Below are 24097 nucleotides of genomic sequence, written 5' to 3' on the forward strand. Positions count from 1 at the left end.
AAAGATCAGCACCAGCACCTTGAATTGGAGCCAGAAACAAACTGGTAACTAATGCAGGTTGTGTAGCAGAGGCATAATGTAAGCTCCCAGGAACATTCCCTAACTGCTTACACCACTGCATTTTGCACCACCTGAAGTTTCCAGATACTCTTCAACAGCAGCCCCATGTACAGCACATTGCAATAATCCAACTATACGTCCAGATGAACAGAACATGAGTGACCCTGACTAGGCTCCCTTGATCGAGGAACGAGTGCAACTGGGGCACAATAAGAAGTTGTGCAAAGCACAACTAGCTATGACTGCCACTTGCTCCTTGAGCAGGAGTCCCAAAGGTGCTTTTTCAAAAGGCAATTGGATTTTGAAGAGGTTTTGCTTCACAACCAAGAAGCTTCTTGAGTTCTGACTGAATGCTGTGGAATTCAGAACTAAAGATGCTTCTTGGATGACAAGCCAAACACCTTCAAGAGAAAAAAAAAACAGAAAATCCAGTCGCCTTTTGAAAAAGCACCTTTGGGACAACCATGACCTGGATGACTGAGACTCCTCATAGAGCAGAAGTTTTAAGAGGACCTGTAGAAAAATACATGCTCGAACACTTCTCAAAGGACAAGTGGGCCAGTTGATATGCAAAATAAATGTATATACATTGATAAAACATTAAAGAGTAAGGAATATCTGTCTCTAGCAAAGGCAGCAGCCATCTTTAATAAAGAACATTAAATTCCTACACAAAGTACCTGAGAAACAATTCATGAAATTGAATCTCTTCTATAAATGGAAGATGGAAACTTTTATTCTAACATACCATATTTTTCCGTGTATAAGATGCTTATTTTTCCTGCAAACACCCTGTTCAAAAATCAGGTGCGTCTTATACAAGTGCAGCGTCTTATACACAAAAAATAATGGTAACCTCCGCAGCCCAGGGCATGCCTGTGTGGGTTCTTTACATGCCGCTGCCATACCCCCTGGTGCAGGTGTCAAGCCCCTGTGGGCTTGCCACTAACGGGAGGGGGGAAGGGCCAAAATCGTTGGATGGTGGCGTCCGGAGGCAGTGGATGGGACCACCAGCATGGATGGCAGCGACAGCCCTTTCCCTCCCCCGTAGCTGTATGCTGGCCGAACTTCCGGATATCCCAGCTCAGCTGTTTGGTGCTCCGCCGAACAGCATGGAGAAACAGTGAGTAGTTTAAAACCTGCTTTTGCTTCCCTTGCCTTGCTGTCATGCCGGTGCGGATGCCGGTTTGTTTACCAGGGTCGGAAGGCTGCTGCTGTGAACTGACTATGCATGCTCATCGTGCCGGATGCTAGTTAGGTGGGGGGGGGCGGCCGGGAGGCGTCTATTTAGAGCGCTGGGAAGCGTTTGCTCCCAGTGCTGACTTTGTTTGCTGTAAGCTTGGAACTTGCATGCCAGAGCGTCTTATACAAGGGTGTGTCTTATAAATAGAAAAAAATGGTAGGTTAATCAACACAATGAAGATAACCTCAAATGGCCTATGACCCAACAACCAGAGTATGGTTCTTGTTAAAATGTTGTGGTATTGTTTGCATTTCTAAACTGACATTTTATAATCCCTCCCCCTACCTGTTTATGTGTATGCATGTATTACATAGGCATTTACTCTCAGATACATGCATAAAATCAGATGAAAGTTTATGCAAAATAAAGATGCTACCACAAATCTTTCTTTACGCTGCCTCATAATAATACAAACCGCTAAAAATAATTGTCTCTTTTTTTTTGGTCAAGTGGAAAGAAGTATATGACACTTACCTTGTCACCAGTTTTGGAGACATTACTACTTGTATCCAGTCTAGAGACGGTCATGCAAGGGAGAAATAAAACCCAAGAATTTATTTAGGTACAACATTTTAATGCTCATATACTACAAAAAAGAGGTCCTGATGAAATTAATCTAAATGGAAAGAGTGGATATGCTTGTTTCTTGTTGTGATTCAGGGTCAGCCTGTGGGTTCGGCAGTTGGGTCGGGCGATTCAGAGGAGGAGGAGGGGGGGGTTGGACAGCCTGCAGAGGACAGTTCTGAGGCTTCGCAGAGCTCTCAGCCAGGCCCCTCTCATCTGGTTACTACGCAGACCCAGCTGTGTGAGCCTGACAGCGTGGATGAAGATGACCCACAGCTGGCCCTGTTCAAGGACGCCCGACGCAGGAGGCAGTCAATCAGGAGTAAACAGAGGAAGGCAATGGGGCACCTCGGAAGGAGGCAGAGAGAAGCCACGCCTTGAACTGTTTAAAAGGGGAATGTGTGGGAGGGCTGGTTTGCTGAAGGCAACCGTTTGAATAGCTCCTGTTTTGTGGTTCGTGTTTTGTTCAGTTTGCTCTGTTTTGTGTCAATAAATTCAGCAGGCTTAGTTCCAGCCTTTTGCCTTTGTAAAGGGGTTGTCCCTGCCTTTTCTGCAGGGCCGGTGGTAGGCTGGAACAGAACATTTCTACTGGATAGGACTGATCATAGGCTACATTATACATAGTCAATAAAGCCTTCCTTTTGTTGTTTGCTGTATCTTGTCCCCTGGGGGTTCATCACTCCTGCTGTTTTGTCAAAATGAGAAAGCTCCATTGCATCATTGCAAAAGAGGTTCAGGCCCTTTCTGGATGTGAATGCAGTGGGACATTGCTTTCATCAGACTGATGATCTGACCTTCCTGGCAGCTGCTGCTGCCTTTCTGTCTTACAGTGACATCTATTTCAAGTTGCTATGATGCCATTGCCTGTAACATTTTCCATCCCTCATAATCAGCAACCAATGCAGTAGAGACTGTGGGTGTAAATGAGGATAGGAGAACATTAAATACAAGCAACCAAGATTGACCTCTTCCATCATAGCACAGTACCTATCCAGTTTGGTCTCCAAAAGTAATAGTATAGTCCAGGGGTCGGCAACCTCGGCTCTTTTATGACTCGTGGACTTCAACTCCCAGAATTCCTGAGCCAGCATAGCTGGCTCAGGAATTCTGGGAGTTGAAGTCCACGAGTCATAAAAGAGCCGAGGTTGCCGACCCCTGGTATAGTCCTTCATTTCAGACATTGACCAGGCTTGGTTGTTTGGTTGTTTTTAATCGGCAAAGAAAACTCAAGCACCATGAACTTAAGAGGACTTATAAATACGTTAATGAGCCATTTAAAATAGTATCTGTCACATTTAGTTCCATCATTCGCTGTTATTATTATTATTATTCTTCAATTTGTATTCCATTCACAGACCTTATAGCTAGCAGCAGAAATACAATATAAACCTAAAAAGATACCTGGTCATTTGAATTACATTTAGAAACATATGAAAAACCAACGGAGGGCCCACAGAAAAGATGAAATAATGATCAGGATGGCAACTTTTGGTCAACAAGTGAGCCACTGTATTTTGCACTAACTGGAAGGTTTTTTTGTGTCTTCAGTAGCAGCCCCCACAGAGCTTATTACAGAAATTCAGACAAATTGTGTTAATGAGGAGTTACTGAATTCAGGCCTTGGGCTCCAAGAAGAGCAGCAATTGGCATACAAAGCAAAGCTGGGAAATGTCTTGCTTGGCCATTAGGTGGTAGCTATGTGTATAAAAGGACACCCAAATTGCGGTCCTGCTACCTCAGGCAAAGTTACACCTTGGTGAGAGACAACCCTGGAGCTGGAAAGGAACCATGATGTGCAAACAGCAACTTTATATTGCTAAGTATCAATTTCAACTTGTTTCATCCCACTGGGTTTCCCCACAGTTTCCAGATACCTGGGGAAATGTGTGTGGCTTCTCTGGCTGAGCCCAGGATTTCAATATAAAGCGGAAGATTGACAGCGTAGATCAGACATGTCAAACACAAGGCCCGGGGGCCAGATCCGGCCCGCGAAGTGGTTTCATGTGGCCCGCGAAGCCATCCTGGAAACAGCGAGGGAATGGCCCCCACTGCCTTGGCCCTGGCCCAGAGACCCTCCTCCTGCCAGAGACCCTCAGATCTGTCCCACTCCTGCCCAGTCCCCCATAGGCACCCTTGATGCCAAAGATGTAGAGCTAGCCACGCCCACCCAGTAGGCCATACGCACTCTAGCCACGCCCACCCAGTAGGCCATGCCCACCCAGGCCACACCCACCCGGCCCCCTGCGGGCAACCGCAATGCTGATGCGGCCCTCAATGAAATTGAGTCTGACACCCCTGGCGTAGATTGACAGATTGACAGAATTATATTGTAAACTACCAAATGACCTCTTCCAACAGTTTTACATAGATCTTGCAGCACCCATATATGGAGTACTTCATAAGGAGGCAGCTGATCACTCTTACCTCACCAAGTGAGGTAGTACAGCAGCTCAGAGTCTCAGACTTGTGATTGAATAAATTAATTACTAAGGCATGGGGGGAGGTAGGGGATGAGCAAGAGGTCTCTGTGTCCATATATTGTGCAATGCCACAACGTGGGATGATTTAGGTTATTTTTCCACTAGCGACTCACAAAGTCTTCTGTTTTGATAGGACTACTATAGCAATGGTTAGGATGATACTATAAAGACTCTTTAAGCCACAAGCAACAGAAGACCCATAGTTGGATTAGGTCAATGTTCTCATTTTAAGAAGCTAAATTTGAAATTATGATTTGGAGAGATTCATTGTTTGCAGCTGTGGTTTAGTGTGGTGTTTGATAGGAACCCATGGCTCCTTTGTGGTTTCCCATCTTGGACCTAGGTAGGCAGGCTTTCCAACTATTTCCAACTTTGAAATACTGAGGACAGGGAAAGGACCCAGTCCCAACTGGCTATCAAGAGTGGGAAATGGGAATGGCCCATAATAAAATGATAAGGTGACTCCCTCTTGCCTGCTGTGATCCAAAATCCCATATAATCTTTACTTCCAATAGTAGTACTGATATTGCGATTATACAGGCACGTTTAGAAAACAGGACAGTGAGTGGCTACTGGCCAGTATTTTATTTCAAAAAGCTCCCACCTGCTCAGAAACACAACAGGAATAAGCTGAAATAAAAGGCATCTCCTGGAAGGCTGGAGAGAAGCAATCAGATTGGTTTGCTGATAAATGAGTGTTTTATGGTAGTCTGGAAGCATCTTAAGAGCTTTTTGTGGGAGATGACTTTGGAAATCCCAACCTGCCTTATTGGCCTTTAAAAGCTTGATTCTCTGACTTAGCTGCACATCAGAATGCCTCATCTATCCTGAAGAGGCTTGCTCAGTGGAACAAAAATATTGGTATCCATCACTCTTTAGGATCATATGTATGAATAAGAAAATTAGCTAGAAAATTAAACTAAAGTGGCAGTATGCCTGAAATTTGATACCCACTTTTTCAGATATACATCTTCTGTCTCTGATGCCTGTCTTTTCAGCTTGAGTTTGACTAAAGCTTTATTGTAACCCTAAACAAAAGAAATAAATAGGATTGTTAAACGGAACTAGTTGTGATATCATAGTTGTGATATGTACAGGATTCATGTGGGGGAATGTAGGAAACACTAGTCAAGCTTAATTTGATTAAAGGGTACAAAATGATTTTAGCATGCACCAAATTCTGCAATGAAAAAACAACAGTATCCTTTTATACTGAAAATATAACATATTACAGTTACTCCATCTGGTAAAGATTGAAATATACTTGTAAAGTGGACGGAGTTAAACAAAATCCCAGCAAAATTAGTATTATTGAAGCTAGAAATTAAGTTTTGGTTATATATATGGTAAGAATGGCCAACAAAACAAAACTGAGTAACATTAGCACATAGGTGAATCGTTTCTAAACAGTTTACAGGTGGAAGATCATCTGCTGAGTTACACAAAAAGCCAAGGCAGCATTTATGATTATAAGCACAAAAAGCAAATCTCCAACTTAGAATAATGCCAGTACTTCTTTAACTTTTCTTTGCTTACTAGTCATTCTTTTGAACAATTCAGGAGAACATAAATGATAACATACTATATTATAGCCTTTGCATTGGCCATTTAAAATAATTTGCACGGATTAAATAAATTACTTTAGGATTAATTGAGGTTGGAATGGGGAAAAAAGTTTCAATACCAGTATGAGGGAAGGGTGCATTTTTAATTGTATGGACTGCCTAAAGTACCCAATAATTGAACAACTGAACATTTAGTCTGAGCAGAAAACTTAAGTAAGAAGAAAAAGCCAACTCAATAAAAGCTCTTCACAATATCACACTTATTTGTGCCACTAAAGATCCTCTTCAATATTCAATTATGCAAACTATGGATTTCTTTACTGGATTTATATCACATCTTGCTTTCAGAAATGGTTCTATAGATGGCTTAAAATAAAATAAACATCACATATAAAAAACTTAAAACACAAAGCCAAACAAGTAAAAGTGATATGAAATACGACACAAAACAATTACATTACAGGTAGTTCTTCAGTTACAACCATAACTGAGCCTATAAATTCAATCATAAGTCATCATGATGGTTATTAAGCAGGTGATCACATAATTAGCCAATTGTACAACTTTTCCAGGAGTCGTTAAGCAAATGTAACATTAAGTACATTAAGAAAACCAAGATCATGGCATCCGGCCCTCTCAATTCCTGGCAAATAGATGGGGAAGAAATGGAGGTAGTGACAGATTTTATTTTCCTGGGCTCCAAGATCACTGCAGATGGGGACTGTAGTCAAGAAATTAAAAGACGCTTGCTCCTGGGGAGGAAAGCCATGGCAAATCTAGACAACACACTAAAAAGCAGAGACATCACCCTGTCAACAAAAGTGTGTATAGTAAGGCTATGGTCTTCCCAGTTGCAATGTATGGCAGTGAAAGCTGGACCATAAGAAAGGCTGAGCGCCAAAAAATTGAGGCCTTTGAACTCTGGTGCTGGAGAAGACTCCTGCAAGTCCCTTGGACTGCAAGGCGATCAAACCTGTCAGTCCTAGAGGAGATCAACCCTGACTGCTCTTTAGAAGGCCAGATCCTGAAGCTAAAACTCAAATACTTCGGCCACCTAATGAGGAGGAAGGACTCACTGGAGAAGAGCCTAATGCTGGGAAAGATTGAGGGCAATAGAAGAAGGGGACGACAGAGAATGAGGTGGCTGGATGGAGTTACTGAAGCAGTAGGCGTGAGCTTAAATGGACTCCAGAAGATGGTAGAGGACAGGAAAGCCTGGAGGAACGTTGTCCATAGGGTCACGATGGGTCGGACACGACTTCGCAACTAACAACAACAACAACATTGCTTGCTATTGGGTGTTTTTTAGCAGAAACCAGAAGTAAACGATTCACTGTCAACTGAAGTGTTCTGGTTAAGAAAGGAACCCACAACACTTTAGTTTCCAGCAAAAAATGACATAAATTGTGGTCACGTGACTAGAATGCTGCAAATGATTGTTGATCAGAATTTCAAATCCAGGTCATCAGAACTTTAAATCCAGGTCATAAATAGGTCCAGGTCATCCTAATTCTGACTGATTGCTAAGTTGTAAGTTGAGGACTACCTGTAATTATACAAAATTTTCATTTGGTGTCATAATTTCTCTGGGAAAAAATATTCCACATAGGGTAACACTAACAAAGAGATCCATTCTTAACCACAACTTTTCAGTTGACAGTGATTTGAAAATAGGACCTCTGAAGGAAATCTGAGTGTTCAGATAAATTAAAGGTAAAAGGTAGCATTTTGTAAAATGTTATAATTGAGGACTGGTATTTTGAAACTGGACATGGAAGCAACCTAAGAGCTGATGCAGCTGAGAAAACAAGTTTGTTTGAAACGTACAGTTCTATTTAAAGACTTAGTAGCAATTCTATTCTGGACCAAATGAACTTTCCTTATCCGTGTTACAGGTAATTGCACACAATAGGTATTTTGCAATGAGGAAAACAGACGATTACCAAGGCACAGTTAACTATTGTTGCTTTCCCCCCCCCAGTCAGATAAGCTTAAAGTTGGCATATGGGAAAGATGCTTTAAGCCACAAGAATCACTTGAGTTTCTAATAAATCTGAAATCTTGAGAGGAATATGAGTCCCATCTACAGCAAACTCATCACCCTACAGTTAGGTGGCTAAACTGGGCCCTGAGGATACCACTGAATTATCTAGTTTGAGTCTCCATTCTCATCCAAAGTGATGCTGATTCTGGACGGTCCCAGCATCTCTGAAAATGAAAAACAAAGTAGGTGGAGCTTCAGAGCAACCCTCTGGATGATCTATCTATCTTAGTACTTTCACAAAGAAGCTAGACAGCACATGAAAAAGAACAAAACCTGGAATTCAAAAGCAACAACTATTTTGCAGTAACTATCCAGAAATAGAACTACTGTTAGAAAATGTCTCTCCCACACAATGAAAAGAGTTTCTGGAGAATCGCCTGGATTGTGATCCTACCGACTTTCTCTATAGAAACTTAACTCCACAGGATGACCAAGCAAGTGTTTGTATGCTTTTTGCATGTTCATTTCTATATGAAAATTACTACAATATCATAAATCATGGTAAAAAAAGTTTTAAATATGCCTTCAGATCAGAATATGGGCAACGTTATCCCAAGATAGAGAATTTTGGCTTATATGGGACTCTACTCTAAGGTCCTGGGAACCAAAATGCAATTTTACTTTATTTCACAGACAGCAACAAAACATCCCTCCTTTTATTCTGTAAAGTATCAATGAAGCAGCAACAGTCTATTCATTGCTATTCATGTGCTCTGAAAAACAATTCAAGAAATACAATTTCTTGTGACGCACTTTTTAAATAAAGCATTGAGAAAAACAGTTATCAGTAGCATTTAATTATTCCTTGAACTAAAAATTACAAGGTAGCCAAAATATAAATAAGCAGGACATGGTTTAAGTTGTTACCTGTTTTATAAGTTCGCTGATCTCAAACTCTCTGCTTGGAATTACTGAAAAGTCAGCTTTCACTTCAGAGTATGTGTCATTGATGATCGCCAAGAACATGTTCTACATGGTGAAAAAATAAGGAAAACATAATGTGAACATAATGCATAAATATGCAAGAATCTCAAAGATGTTCCAAAGTGAAGCATATTGATTCCAGGATGATCAATAATACATAGCAGTGCAACTTTTTTTTAAAAGTAGAACATTCATATCAGTACACACCATGCTTAGTGTTTCTCAACCTTGGCAACTTTAAGAATTGTGGACTTCAACTTCCAGAATTCCAGACAGCATAGCTGGCTGTGGAATTCTGGAAGTAGAAGTCCACACATCTTAAAGTTGCCAAGGTTGAGAAACACAGACTTTCTTACTGCACAGGCACCCGAGTAGTGAGTCTTGTTGGTTGGAATTCTGATGGTTATTTATCATTTGCCCAGTAAGAATACTTTTCTTGATAACCTGATGAGGATTTGGGCCTCAGTCTGAAATCTGACCTTACCCAAGAAGTTCAAAGCAAGCTTCCCAACCAAGTTTACTCATTTGATTTTGCCCAAGCCTGTCACTCTGAATGAAAGCAAGAATATTTCAGTGGTGGGTATAGGGTTTTGTACAGTACACCAGTTGTTGCTGAATATATAGTGGGGTTTTCCAGAGCTAATTTATTCTCTTCTTTTTTTATCTCAGCAAATTACAGCAATAAACATGTATTTAAAAACTCACAGAATCTCACCCATCTGCTTTACAAAGTAGCACAAAAGGTAATAACCTGTTTTTAATATTTCCAATTGTGACACAGCCGATTCCTTCAAACAGACTATGTGAGGTTCACAAGACTTTTCCTTTTAAATTCCCAAGTCAACAATCATAGGATTGAAGTCTTAGATCCCGAACAGTTTAATTCACTTGGAATGAGGTAGGTTGATTTTACTTTGATTTTCTCATCTTCTTAGGTCTCAGTAGAAATCATTAACAGCATTTTTATCCTTGAGAGTCATGCCTACTTTCACATGAACTACCCTTATCGATAACCCCAAGATTAATCTGAGAAAATCAGTGGTGTTACTTAGTAAAAACAAAAACCCAGTCTCCCATATTCTCATCCAATATTCTAACTTCACTTTTTGGACCAGAAATTATACATGTAATTGGAGCAGGGATACCTTTACCAAATATTACAACTTTCAGAAAACACTTGATATTCTTGGGAGAATATCCATTGATTCATTTGTAAGACTGTAGAGCTAAGCATTATATTCTTCTGCATCTATGAGATGTACGTATTTTGCTGGGAAACAGGCAATCCCGTATAGGGATTTGAATGCTGGTGAAGTGTTTTTCACACCTGAAAAATGCAGTAGGGGTAATTGTTCACTGATAATATTTTTTGACAATGATAGGTATTAGGATTGGGCAAGAATGATCTGTATCACTACAAGCATCCTGGGTCTTTCAAATTCAAAATCCCCTTTTCCCCCCCACCAGAAATCTCAGAAATAATCATGTCTCCATCTTGTCAGCATTTTAGCTGTTATTTGTTAAATTTATTTGCTCCCTATCTCGCTGTGGGGCTACTCTAGGTGGCTTACAGTAATAATTAAAAAAAAATGAAAGGAATGTAAACAGAAATGGTAGAACCCAGAAAATAAACAATGAAAAAGGTACACAATCAGAATGCATCAATATGATAACCAAAAAGATGGATGGGCGGAGAGTAGACAGCAGGAAGGCGAGGTGAAGTCTGTCATCAATCCACTTCCAGCAAGGAATTCCCCATTTGGTCCCCAGGCCAACCAGCAGAGCCAAGACTTCTTAGGTTGATATACAAGGTTTTATATCCTTAGAGGTTAGGGTTATGTATCTTAAAGCCCACTTAAAAACAGACATTAATTATGGGCCTCTGTGCAAATTGCAATTTCTTCACCAACACCAGCTAGACAATAGGTATTTTCTACCCAATTGTTGTCAAGTTTTGTGCAGCCCTGGCAAAGTAATCCCAACTTTGCAAACTGATTCAGTTATCCAAGTTTATACTTACCAGCAATACAAAGAATACGAAGAATACGAAGGTGATGAAATAAATTGGTCCAAGAATACGATTTGCATGTTCTATGTCGGCAAAATTAAAATCTCCAAGTACAATACGAAACTGGGTAAAACTTAGGAGGAAGCAAAAAATATACTAAGTTAAGAGATTCTAAGAATCTTACTGAGGTTGTAATCCTATAGTTATTTGGTACCACTGAACACAGAACTTATTTTGCAGTTAAATTTGTGTAAACTATTCTGCAATAGATAATTGATACTAATGTTACTAATATGAAGAACCACTGATTACAAGTGAGTTACTATCGTTAGCTTCCAAGCCTATCTGTGGTGAAATAGGACCAAATAATGTCTATTTTAGATATTTGCCAACAAATCTCCTAAAACTGTCCAATGGTATCCAAGAAACTGAGGAAGATGCTTTGGGGGAAAAAAAAGATCATGACACTGGTTATGTCCTGCTTGCAGAGCTATACCAAGTACAACCTACTCAATTTGCTTCTGAAACTTTTCCAAATTGGAAAATGATTTACTTTCAAAAAAACCTTGAATTGAATATGAAAAGGGTGAAATGATGTGAAGAGAAAAATATAATAGGTACTTGCGTGTGTGCGCGCGTGTCTAGCTCTCCCTTACCAAGTGGGTACTCATGTACTTATGAACATTTCCTATTCTATTTGCCAGACCTCCTGCCCTCCCTACTTAATGTTCTTGAAATAATATAATTCAACTAACATTAAGAAGCAAGGTGGTTTGCTGTAAAGCAAAATATTAACCTCCAGAATGCTAATAGTCTTGCATCTCATTTTGGCTCCAAAGGTATTCTTGGCACAAGGGAAAAATTTCTGTGGTAGTCACATGCTTTGTTAACATGTTCACTTGTCCCGAAAAGAAAAAAAAAGAGTACTGAGGCTTTGCAGTGATTATTCTAGACCAGGGGTAGGCAACCTTGGCTCTTTTATGACTCGTGGACTTCAACTCCCAGAATTCCTGAGCCATGCTGGCTCAGGAATTCTGGGAGTTGAAGTCCACGAGTCATAAAAGAGCCAAGGTTGCCTACCCCTGGTCTAGACAATAATCTGGCAAAGAGGGCCCTTACCAATTGGAATAATTTGACTAATATAAAGGAGTACATTAGATTTTAGGGACACAAGCCGCAGAACAGCAGATTTTTGTCTCCTAGCCAATCACCCTTAAAAAAACTGGCAAGGAGTAGAGCATCACTCTGATGTAGGGATGGACAATTAATTTTCCCAAGGGGCCACACATGAGCAAGAGTTGGGACTGTTGTGGAGGGCCACCCCTGCTGCTCCGCCTCCACCCTTCCTGCCCCCACCACCGTAGGCTAGATAAGAGACACTCAAAGGGTCCATATGTAGCCCGTCGACTGTCAAATGCCCAGAGGTGCTCGGATGGCAGATTTCCAATGACTATTTTACTTTTCTAGCTCACCCATTTTGAGAAGGGTTTGTGGCATTCAGAAGTATCAGGTAATCCCAGAACTTCACAAGAGGCCACTATAGGAAGTCTCAGTCTAACGGTTCACTTCAAATTAACAACTTTGGAAGGGATGCTTTATAGCCTGTAAAGCATTCTTAATTGTCACAAAGCATCAACCTCCCCCCTCCCCCAAGTGGTACGTGACCATGATCTGGGTGCTTGGCAATTTGTTTGCATTTACAACGATTGTCAAGTGCTCCACAATCATGTGATCCCCATCTTCTCTGTCTGCATACCTGGAAACTCAGTGGGGAAGCCAGCAGGGAAGGCTCTATAGGTGATGTTGCCTGCCCAGAAGACTCCCTTTTATCTTGGGGGTGGCGGGGGGGGGGGGGAGATCTGGCTCTCTTTCATCTCTGGGAGCTGAAATCTTTTCAGTAAGCAGCTCTTCCATTAATGAAAGAGTTGCCTGCAAAGAACTGAGCTGTGTGCCCGCTTGGATTTGAAATTATGGAAATTTGGTTTTATATATTATGACTGCAGCAAGGATATTGTATGCAACAGGAATGCTGGAATTACAGTTGTTGAGCTAAGTAGTCACATAATGTCCCACTTAATGAGTGCTTCGCTCAAAGACCAAGTTTCCCATGCCAACTGTGGTTGTAAGTTGAGGACCAGCTGTATCACGTGCCTCCAGTTCCCTGCCCCTCCTCTAAAGAAAACTCTGCTCTAGCTAATGACCCAGTGAAACAACAGTATTAGAAAACTTGGAATGTTCCATACATGCAATTCTGAAAAGTGGAAAACTCATCCACTTGCGACCCAAAGACCAGGTAGCCCAGCTGTGCATATGCAAAAAAGATGATAAAAAACATGATGGCAAATCCTATGATGTCTTTAGCACAGCGTGACAGAGTAGAAGACAACTGAGTCATTGTCTTGTTAAAACTTATGTATTTAAATATCTGGAAGACAAAGAAAAAATAAAGAACATTACAATGTTGTTAAGACCCAAATCTACCACATAGTCTTAAATCTTAAAAGAGCTTTCACATATCCCTCAGGAAATCAATATTAAGCTGTAAAAGCACACCAGTTAGTTTGAGATTAAAGAACTAAAGGAACAAAATGATCCACAAAAGGACTTATAGAAGGATTTCAGAGGTTACTCCTCTGAATATTCTAGACTGATTTGCCAGCTTCTAATCCAATTCCAGCCCTGATTGAAAGGGCTGGTCATAACCTTAAGAATCATCACTGACTAGGCCCGTGGTGGCAAACCTATGGCACACGTGCCACAGGTGGCACACAGAGCCCTCTCTATGGGTGCGCGCGCCGTTGCCCCAGTCCTAGGGCTTCAGCTGGGTGTTATAAAACCTTTTCACTTTAGGCCTCTGCCGCCATGTGCAAAAAAAAAGTTCAATCAATCAATCAATTTCAACTTCTTGTGGGGAAAAAAAAAGATCTTGCAAAGTTGGGATTGATTGATTGAACTTTTTAGTCCCACCCAGTCTGCCGTTACCACCACAGCCACACCCACCCAATGGGCCACGCCCACCCAATGGGCCACACCCAGCCGATTGGCCACACCCACTCAATGGGCCACGCCCACCTGGCACCCGGCAATACATAAGTGGGTTTTGGGTTGCAGTTTGGGCACTCAGTCTCTAAAAGGTTCGCCATCACAGGACTAGGCCCTAGTCTGTATCTGAAAGAGCTTCATTGGCATGAGTTGCAGGTAGTCCGCAAGTTACACTAGCAATTGGGACCAGAATTTCCATTGCTAAGCTAAATGGTCATTACATGAAACATCATGTGGCCATGCCACTGAGTGACAGCCCTGGTTGTGGTTATTAAGCAAGGACTGCACATGATTCTGACAGGAGAAGAGGTGCTGAAGCTGTGCCCCAGAGTAGCAGGTCAGCCAGTAGATAGGTGACGCAGGTGATGCTATGGGGGATGGGTGGGCTGGCAGGCGACATAGGCAGAAGCTACGGAGTACAGGTAGGCAGGCAGGTGTTTCTTTTTTACTCAGTTTATTATGCCACTGGCTTTATTGTGATTTCTTATTCTCTGTCACCATGTTGATAAAGCAAAGACAGCAGCCACACTCCAGGATAGAAGCCTGTTCAAATTAGCATAAGTGTGGGGAAAAAATGCAAATATTCCTTAAACTTTACAGTGGGGTTGTTTTGTTTTGTTTTGTTCGCTCTTTCCAGTTTGTTGTGATTAACTTTTTTTAAAAAAAAAACACCCCACCAATATTACGACACCAAATTTGGTTAATAGCAGCACCTTTATCCACGCAAAGAAGACATTCACTGAAATCATGTTATTGTAGCGGGTCTGCCAAAATCCAAGGAAATAAAAGTCTGGATAAGAATCTGAATTGGAGAGCAGATTTTCCATAAGCCTGGATACTTCAACCGTTCGATAAACATTGAAAGCAATAGCAAACAATGACAACTGAAGGTAAGAAAAAGCAGAGGGTTGTTTACAACTGAGAAAATCAATTTATGTCTGCAAATCACATATTTATTATTAAAATGGCAGAGTGCAAGCCGCCCTGAGTCTTCGGAGAAGGGCGTGATATAAATGGGATTAAAAATACTTGTAAGACCTCTATGACTTTATGAAACATCACACTCTGCTACTCAGTATTTTAGCGTTTAGTGATTTTTTTTTCCTAAAGGGAAGCCTTTCTAAACTAGTAACGTAATTTATTTGACATTTTATATAAGCTCTCTTATGCAAAATTACTGTGGAGGCAGCCGACAACTATACTCCAAATTAAAACATGGTATAAATGCAACAAAGGCAGAAAGCAAAACAATCCATCGATTACAATCAGCACAATCAATAATTCCTGTGATGGCCACCCATAATCAGCACCATAAGCACCCTGAAACACACAGTAGCACTGACTTTGGTTGTTTTCAAAATACAAGGAAGGTAAGAGCCACATGTATCGCCATGTGGGGGGGGGGGCAACAGTCTTAAAACATGGGAACTGCCAGAGAGAAGGCCTATTGTACCAATAAAAGGGAATATATGTAGCTCAGGATTGAACATGAGCTCCTTAGTGCTCCAGCTTCTAACCCTATCTGAATCAGGATGTCCTGATGACTAACTTATCCCTGGTCAGCATTTGACTGGTTTACTGTAATGGATTTTATATGGGGTTGTCATGGAGATAATATAGAAATTGCAGCTGATACAGTATGAGCTACAGCAGGGGTCTTCAAACTTGGCCCTTTTATGACTTGTGGACTTCAACTCCCAGAATTCCTCAGCCAGCAAAGCTGGCTGAGGAATTCTGGGAGTTGAAGTCCACAAGTCATAAAAGGGCCAAGTTTGAAGACCCCTGAGCTACAGTGTCTAAATTGTTGTTCTCGGCAGAATATCTACCGTATTTTAGAATTGCTCTACTGGTTAACAGTAAGCTTCTAGGCCCAAATCTAGGCTGAGCGTTATTTTAAAAATTGGCAAGTACCAGGATACACCAGATAATGCCTTGCTAGATTTGAATCTGCCATCCAAGCAGGACACTTGGTAACAATCTCTCTCCAAGAATGGTGTATGAATTTGGACCACACAATGTCACTGGCCCAGCAGAGCCTAATGGACACAGCCATTCTGTCTTGTCAGGACTGAGCCAAAGTCTCTTCCTCCCCCATTCAAACACAAACAGCCTCCACATTGGGCCTGTACCTTGATAGCTTCATTTGCACAGCACAGGACAGGAATGTAAAGATGGGTATCATCACCATACTGCTAATACCAAACCAAGAAATGATGGATGACATCATCTAGTGGTTTCATATAAATGTTAAACAGGAGTGGAGTAGGCAAGGGGCCGTGAATGTGATCTCTCTCTCCTCCTGTCAGCACTGCATTGAATGAACCACTGGATAAGGAGGTGAAGCACTGCAACACACTGCCTCTCATTCTCTGCAATTAGTCCAGAAGGATGCCACGATCTTGGAAACTGCTGTGCACCAGAATGGATGCACCATGACCATTCCATCAAAGGTCATCAATCAGCACGACCAGCACTGTCACATAATATGCCTTGGTCTGAAGACAGACTGCCAACAGGCTCAAATAACGTGTTTCCTCCAAGAGCCTCTTTGTCACCTTTTGGCTGTCATAACAGCCCAGGAGGAGCCAGGATCAAACAAACAAGTGGTTGAATTGACAGACTGGAGGACTTTGTCCACTTCCTCCGGAATTGAACTCAGTCCAGATAGCCTCTTGGGCCTGTCTTTGATGGATCTGAATGACTTTATCTGTCAAACAGTGTGACTTTTTCTTGATAGTCAAGATCCAGCCCACACACAATGAGTCACCCTGAAAAGGGCCACTCAGTACTCATAGCTATCAGCAGACAAAGTGAGGGCAAATAACTGGGGTTTTGCTGCCTTTATCACCACAACAAAGGCCCAAATATGGGCTCTAATTTATGACTGGTCAGGATCCCTCTTCCTTCAATGCCTTTCCAGGCATTGCTTCTGGGACTTTATCTCCCAGAGATCCTCAGAGAACCAAGGTACAATTCTTTGCATTGTTCCCTGTGTTCTTCGGTGTTCCAAAACAGAGTACATTATGGCAAAACCTCCTCTGATTCATGACTTCAGGCTTTACCTTTCATTGGATCAATGTATGTTATGCCCTCAAATAGGACAGTCAAGGCAGGATAGAAAGTAAGTTTTCACCCTCCTCTTATCCACCTTGGCATCTGATAAAAAAAATCCGTTTTCTAAATCAGTGACACGGAAATGCTGAAACTTACCAAGAGCAACAACATATCCAGCCAATTCCAAGCATTTCTAAAATAATCTCCTTTCAGTTTCCTCATTTTTATAAATTCTTGAATAAGGAATGTGAAGATGAAAAGGCAGAAGATGACTTCACAGGAGGCTAGAAAATAATCATAATATGTGACGTATCGGAGAAGTTTTACAGAGTGGAACTGCCAAGAAGGGATTACGCCACCTGTTGCAGGAAACTCCATAGTCAGCCTGTGAAAATAAAACAATGATGCCCTCGTGTGTATCTGGGAGACTGCAGGTGACTACCTCCTAAGATGTAAGCTAAATGGAACTATGACAAACCCCACACCAGGGAATATAGGTGTTGCTGTTATTTCAACTTTGCACAACTAATGATTATTTGTTCATTTTTAATTATACAAATTTCTGTAAATATAAATTTTGATGATAAGGATGATGTTTTGGTGTATATATACCCAACTAAAAAAAGAACAAAAAACCCAGCATGACAGGAAGATCTTCATGGAATTCCTGCAGCTCAACAGAATGTATGGAGCGCTGAGGAACAGTTAAGGCAGGGATGATGCCAGAAGTCCAGAATGAACAAGTTGACTGCAACAAGCAGGTAGAGGCAGAAGAATGAGATGAGGAATGCAATTTTGAAGAGTATGTTCTAGAAACAAGTAGAACCTTGATATGGAAATGGGAATTAAGAGTTGGAGAACCTCTAGACCTGAAGACCCCTGAATGAAAGATAATGTCTACAAGAAATGGATGAAGGAAATATCTGGCTACAATCTTATGTCCAGTCAAAACTGTAATTGGTTGAAAGTCTCAACTTGCCATGTTGTTTTAATGAGGACTTTCATGTGGCGCTCAATCTAGTCATCCCCAACAATGCAGGTATTTCAGTAAATTTCTCTCAAAAGCAGGACACATAAAGCAGAGTGATTAGAAGAACTCACCTGACTATGCAGAAAAGATTAACATTAGCATTGTACATGGAAAAATCAATGAAGACAACCCTTGTTCCTCGGGTGATCCAGCTGTGTTCCTTGAGGAAGGTTACCATCTGTAAACTTTGTTCTTTTGATTTGCTCAGGATGAACATAAATCCTCCAGTACTATACAAACCAATAAGGCCCCAATGCCAGGGAGCTAGAGTAGGAGAAGAGGAGTAGTGCCACCTAGTGGATAGAAGGGTATTAATCTAGTCTTCTACAGTTAAATGTGACAAGAGCTTTCCAACAGTAAATAGTAAAGCAACAGTTGGTACCTGCAGGTGCAGTAGACAAAAAAACTGCCATTGGTGCAAATAGAAGCCCTTTTCCCCATACAAATGCAGATAGAAGCAAGACACAATCAGAACCGAAGTACAGGTAGTCCTCAACTTACAAAAATTTCTTTAGTGACCATTTGAAGTTACAACAGCACTGAAAAAAGTGACTTAAGACCATTTTTCCAGCTTATGCCCACTGAAGCATCTCCATGGTCACATGATCAAAATTCATATTTATGACAGTTGCAGCATCCTGGGGTCATTTGATCAGCTTTTGCGCCCTTCTGACAAGCAAAGTCAATGGGGACACCAGATTCACTTAACAACCATGTTACTAACTTAACAACTGCAGCAATTCACTTAACAGTTGTGGTCAGAAAGGTCGTAAAATGGGTGAAAGCTCGCTTAATAACTGTCTTGCTTAGCAACAGAAAGTTTGGACTCAAGCTTAGCATAAAGTTATTAAATCAGCTCTACAAGCATGCATTGCTTCAGAGTTTGAACAATTTAAATAATGAAATAATGGGATTTGCCTGAGAGGAAGTCAAATCCCACGATCAGAGTTTGTTAAACTACATGTAAAACGAAAGAATCAGGGGGGGAAAAACCAAACAAACCTGAGATGTAATTTATACTTACGCAGAATCATTTTTAAAACCAAAGCTTTCTCTGTCTTCATGTATGTAGCGATACTGCCCATAGCATTCTCTCATAAATGCACGAAAAGAAGGATAGACGGAGCAAGTGTTGTTATGGACTTTCAATTGCCGGATCTGAGCTACTCCGAGGAGTAAGTTCTCATAGTAAATATGGCTACTGTTTCTGTAGCTACTTGTGGATTTTTCAGTATACCAGGTGTTCCAATAAAGCCCTTTCAGAAGTGGGCCTTCTAAAAACTATATTAAATGAAAGAAGTTATTCATTTACTTTTTAGTAGAACAAACCCATTCTTTGAAAACCATTTGTAAAGAGTTTAACATATCTGAATGCTCATGGGCAGAATGGGAAATCCAAGCCTTGGGAAAGGTGTATTTATCTTCCTTGGCTTTACATCCATCTTGCTGAGGAAAATGTAACAAAATCAATTGTCACATCACTTAAAGCCACTTAGACATACAAAATCTCTTAGTATTATTTTGGACAGTATTTTGAATTTTATTTCCAGACAAGACCTATACACCTCTGTTCCAAAGCAAGCACCTCGGGCTTATTTCAACTAAACCTATACATAATCTAAGCTTTAACTTTTTTGTTCACAGTCAATATTCTGTGAACATGATTTCCCCCTGCTTTCTTGTATGAAGGATTGTTCCCATAGCCCTTTGTCCCACTACAGAACATCCTTTGCATATTGAATATCTGATCATCTATCTTTTAAATCTCTAGTCTGAAGGGGAAGACTTCCTGCCTGCAATCCTCAAGAGCCACTGCCAGTCAATGTTACCAATATTGGCTAGAGACTCAGTGCAAGGCAATCCGATGTGTGCGGAGTGGCTGAAAAACAAGAGACTGGACTTCTGAATTTAGTAAGATTGCCACCAAAATACAACAGCACACCGGGTGAGGATCCTGGGAGCTGCAGCAGTGAGGTCTGAAGACTGCACGCAGACTGTCGGTTGCCTACTCCTAAACTAAGCCAGAATTTAACTGCTGTATGCTGAACAATCCAAAAACCAGCTCAAGTCTGGTTGGGTTTGCACACTGCCCTAAGCCATAGGATGGCTTATTGGCTTTGGATTGATATAACAAAGCTTAGCAAGCCTCAGTCTTGCAGATAACCAAATTATACATGATTGGTTTTAGACATTTCTGGATTTACTTGGTTGCTCCTGTCCCTCTGTTGGGACTGGAATTGGTTAGAGAAGGCAAGGTCCCAATGCACCAAACGGGAGGATATTGAGTAAAGGCAGAATACTTCTGAAATCCCCAATGAACTGGAGCCAGTCATCATAACAATGACCAAATCAAACACAGCTATGGTATAACCGTCTAGGAAGCCAATGTTTTTAAAAGAGCAAAGATGGAAAGGAAACTTTACCGCCCAAAAGTCAGTGATGCTGCCCATAGTTTTGAAGATTGTCTTATCTTTCTCTGAGAAAGGTGTTTCCAAGAACAGGTTGGACATTACTCTGTTTAGGTAATACATATCTGTGCTCACCATCCCAAATGTCACTGCAGAGAAAAACATGCAGAAATCTGAACTGCGGAAATGAAACAGCAGGGTGGTTCAGACAGCCTAACACACTAGCCCTGTTTATTCATTGGAATCCCAAAGAAAAGTGATTTCTGAACTAATGGGCCACGGCAATACTATAGGGGGGGAAAGGCAATCATGATCTCTATCATAAGCATTTTATTTGTTCTAGGAACTCTCAAAGTACTTTCATTATTATGTAGAAATAATTTACTGTACAAGATATGCTTTCCCCTCCAGCCTTAAAAATCCATACATCTGACTGATTCACATGAACATACACTGTCTATGGAGATTCTCAGCCACCCAAGTCATGGTTGTCCCAAAGGTGCTTTTTCAAAAGGCAACTGGACTTCCTTGTTATTCTTCAAAGACATTTTGATTCTCCTCCAAGAAGCTTTCAGATGAGAAATGAAAAGTCTTCAAGGAAAAACAAGTCCTAAATAGGCGGTTGTTAGCGTTAGAGGGACATGATCTATCCCAAGGGTGGCATGCTCATTTGTGGCGGGAGTCAGGAAGACTACCGAAATATTTTATTAGGCATTATTTGCGTAATATACTATTAGGGGCTTGGTTGTTAGTTAGGAAGAAGTTTTATACGAGGACACCGTATTGGCTGTCGCCGATGGAAGCACTGACCTACCCTAATGTGTTTAACCCAGAAAAGAGGGTGATTTATAAAGAATTATTGCATTCAAATGGAGAATTAAAATCTAAATCGCAATTGCAGGAACAGGGTATCCAGGTAGATTGGTGGGCGTATATGCAGCTTCGCAGTTTATGAAGGAGAGAGTGGTGCCAGGGATTATTAGAGAAGCTCAAGGATTCGATAAGATTCTTTTCGGGAAAAGTGAGAAGTTGCTGGCAAAATGTTATTCTTTACTATTGGATATGGATGGGTTAAATGAGCTTACAGAGGGCTTTAGGGTCGCCTGGGAAAGGAATCTGGGTAACCAAATTGACCGTGATAATTGGTGGTCCATTTGGAAGAAAAATGTTAGGCTAACGAAATCTACTGCGTATAAGGAGAACGTTTATAAGATGATGTTTCATTGGCATCTCCTTCCAGCTAGATTGGGTAAAATGTTTTTGGGTGTGTCCCCAGCGTGTTGGGAGTGTGGAGAAAGAGAGGGCACCTATTACCACCAGCGGTGGACCTGCGGCAAAGCGAGGAAGTATTGGCATCGGCTTCATATATGGTTGAATGAGATTTTAGGACATTCTGTTAAATTGACTCCTGAGACATTTTTGTTAGGCTTAAAACCAGACAATCTGAATAGATCTGCATGGTATTTGATGTCGCATTTGTTAACGGCGGCACGGATATTATGGGCTCAATATTGGAAGAATTCTGTTAGTCCTCCCGAGGATCTGTTAATCAAGAAATTTATTGATGGTGCAGAATCGGACCGTTTGACCATGCTGTTGAAAGATAAGAGGGATATAGATTATTATTTATCTTGGAGACCGTGGTATGAATGGTTGACAAAAAGGGATGGTTACAGGAAGGATTGATTATACAGTGTAACAGCAACTTGTCTAAATCATTAGAATGTTTATTATTACGTTTTGTATTTTTTAAAAGAATTTTAATAAGCACTGTAATGTATTGTTATGATGTAGTTGTGGATGATTTCAATAAAATAAAAAATATATTCAAAAAAAAAGGAAAAACAAGTCCAGTTGCCTTTTGAAAAAGCACCTTTGGGTGAACATACACTCATATCCTCTCTCTCTCCCTCCCCCCCATCTAGTTAGCTATAAAAATAGGGAAATGGATTAACAATTATACTCTCCTGAATTTTTTGTTCAATACTATACAGATACGAATCCAGTTTTCTCAAGGATCATGCGTAAGTGCATCATCCAATCACATTTTAAACTGCCTTTTTAAACTATCACATGTGTATATCCACAGCTTCCTTCAGACCTTAACAAAAATCAGAATCCTAGTGAAGGAAACCAGCTTTACTCCTCCCCACTACAGTATTATGATTGATAAATAAATCAAGAAAAATATGAGAGAAGTTTATGGCTGATTAGATTCATATTATTATGCATTCGTGTTCATTTCATATTTCATATGAAAGTTGGCGCGTGACTTTGGCTCAGCCCAACCCATTTCAAAGTGTTGTTGTGGTGGGGAAACGCAGGAGGCAGGTACAAGTAGTCTTCAATTTACAACCACAATTGGGACTGGAATCTTGGTTGTTGAACAAGCAATCATTAAGCAAGATGTTCACAGGACCACTCCACTCAATGGCCACAATCCTGGCACTCCCAGTTGAGGCCGTTAAGTAACCACATGGGTCAGTAAGTGGAAAGAGCAAAAGAGAAACCTACTGAAGGAGGGCAGGCTGTTCCCTTCCATGGGTGGAAGAGAATTTTTGCCCTGGGATACAGGAATGGAATTTGGATCTTTGGACACAGAGGGGAAGGGGAAATACCCCAGCAGGTGGCAGCGGTTTGCAACTTTCCGTGCCAGCTTCCATTTTGACCTTCTGGGGAAGCTGGCAGAGGAGACTGCAAATGGTGGTCAGGTGATTGCAGGGGCCTTGACAACCAGTTGTTAAGTGCGAGCAGTACCCAAATTATGATCAAATTATGATCACGTGTCCACAGGGGGATTGTCATGACATTTTATAATAGCTGAAGTGCTTTACAGACTGTAAAGCATCCTTTCTAATTGTATGTTCAAATGATGGTTAAACAACTGGCCATAAATCAAGGATTACTTATACACATATACACTTATAAACCCAAAAAACCAAGCACATAAAGGTAGCCCTCGACTTACACTTCGTTTAGTGACCATTCAAAGTTACAAAGGCACTGAAAAAAGTGACTTATGACTGTTTTTCACACTTGATGACTGCGGCAGCATATCAAAATTCAGGTGCTTGGCAACTGACACGTATTTATGATGGCTGCAGTGACCCAGGATAATGTGATCACCTTTTGCTACCTTTTGGCCAGCAAAGTCAGTGGAGAAGTCAGAGTCACTTAACAACTTTGTTACTAACTTAACAGTTGCAGGGATTCACTTAACAACTGGAGCAAGAAAGATTGTTAAATGCGGCAAAACTCACTTAACAAATGTCTTAGTAACAGAAATTTTGGGCTCAATTGTGGACATAAATTGAGGACTATCTGTATAAATAAGTATAATAATTTTTTTATAACAGCTTGAGAAATACATAATTAATTCTGTACTTTTCATTACACAATTTTTATAGGAAAAAATTCCATTCCCCTTTCTGGACTTACATATACATAAATCAGTTAGAAAAATAATGTAGATCAATAGTTCTTGGAGAGTAGTTTTCATTTCTAGCTCTCTGCTATGAGTCAATCGAGGTTTCACATTGCCTGTTAATGTGTAATTTTCAGAAAGAAAAAAAGAACAGCTCAGAATGCTGAGAACTACTCAGACACAACCAAGTAAAAGAAGTCCCCAAATTACAAAAATAAAATTAAAATTTAGAAGTAGCCGTGACTCAGAAT

At 40.8% G+C, this 24097-nt stretch overlaps 1 protein-coding gene across 1 annotated transcript in view; it reads right to left on the bottom strand.

Annotated features, from left to right (window-relative positions):
- The window catches only part of PKD2L2 (polycystin 2 like 2, transient receptor potential cation channel), a 28985-nt gene that overhangs the window by 4548 nt on the left and 340 nt on the right, over positions 1 to 24097 (bottom strand). The window contains exons 2-12 of the mRNA XM_083351748.1: positions 23861 to 23962; positions 20438 to 20571; positions 19039 to 19295; positions 18086 to 18307; positions 17141 to 17369; positions 14644 to 14814; positions 13132 to 13313; positions 10901 to 11021; positions 8824 to 8925; positions 5302 to 5375; positions 1778 to 1817 (exon numbers count right to left, since the gene is read on the bottom strand). Of these exons, the coding sequence (XP_083207874.1) occupies positions 1778 to 1817; positions 5302 to 5375; positions 8824 to 8925; positions 10901 to 11021; positions 13132 to 13313; positions 14644 to 14814; positions 17141 to 17369; positions 18086 to 18307; positions 19039 to 19295; positions 20438 to 20571; positions 23861 to 23962 (1634 nt within the window). The remainder of the gene's footprint in view (positions 1 to 1777; positions 1818 to 5301; positions 5376 to 8823; positions 8926 to 10900; positions 11022 to 13131; positions 13314 to 14643; positions 14815 to 17140; positions 17370 to 18085; positions 18308 to 19038; positions 19296 to 20437; positions 20572 to 23860; positions 23963 to 24097) is intronic.

This window comes from Vipera ursinii (assembly GCF_947247035.1).
Source record: "Vipera ursinii genome assembly, chromosome: 2".
NCBI lineage: Eukaryota > Metazoa > Chordata > Lepidosauria > Squamata > Viperidae > Vipera > Vipera ursinii.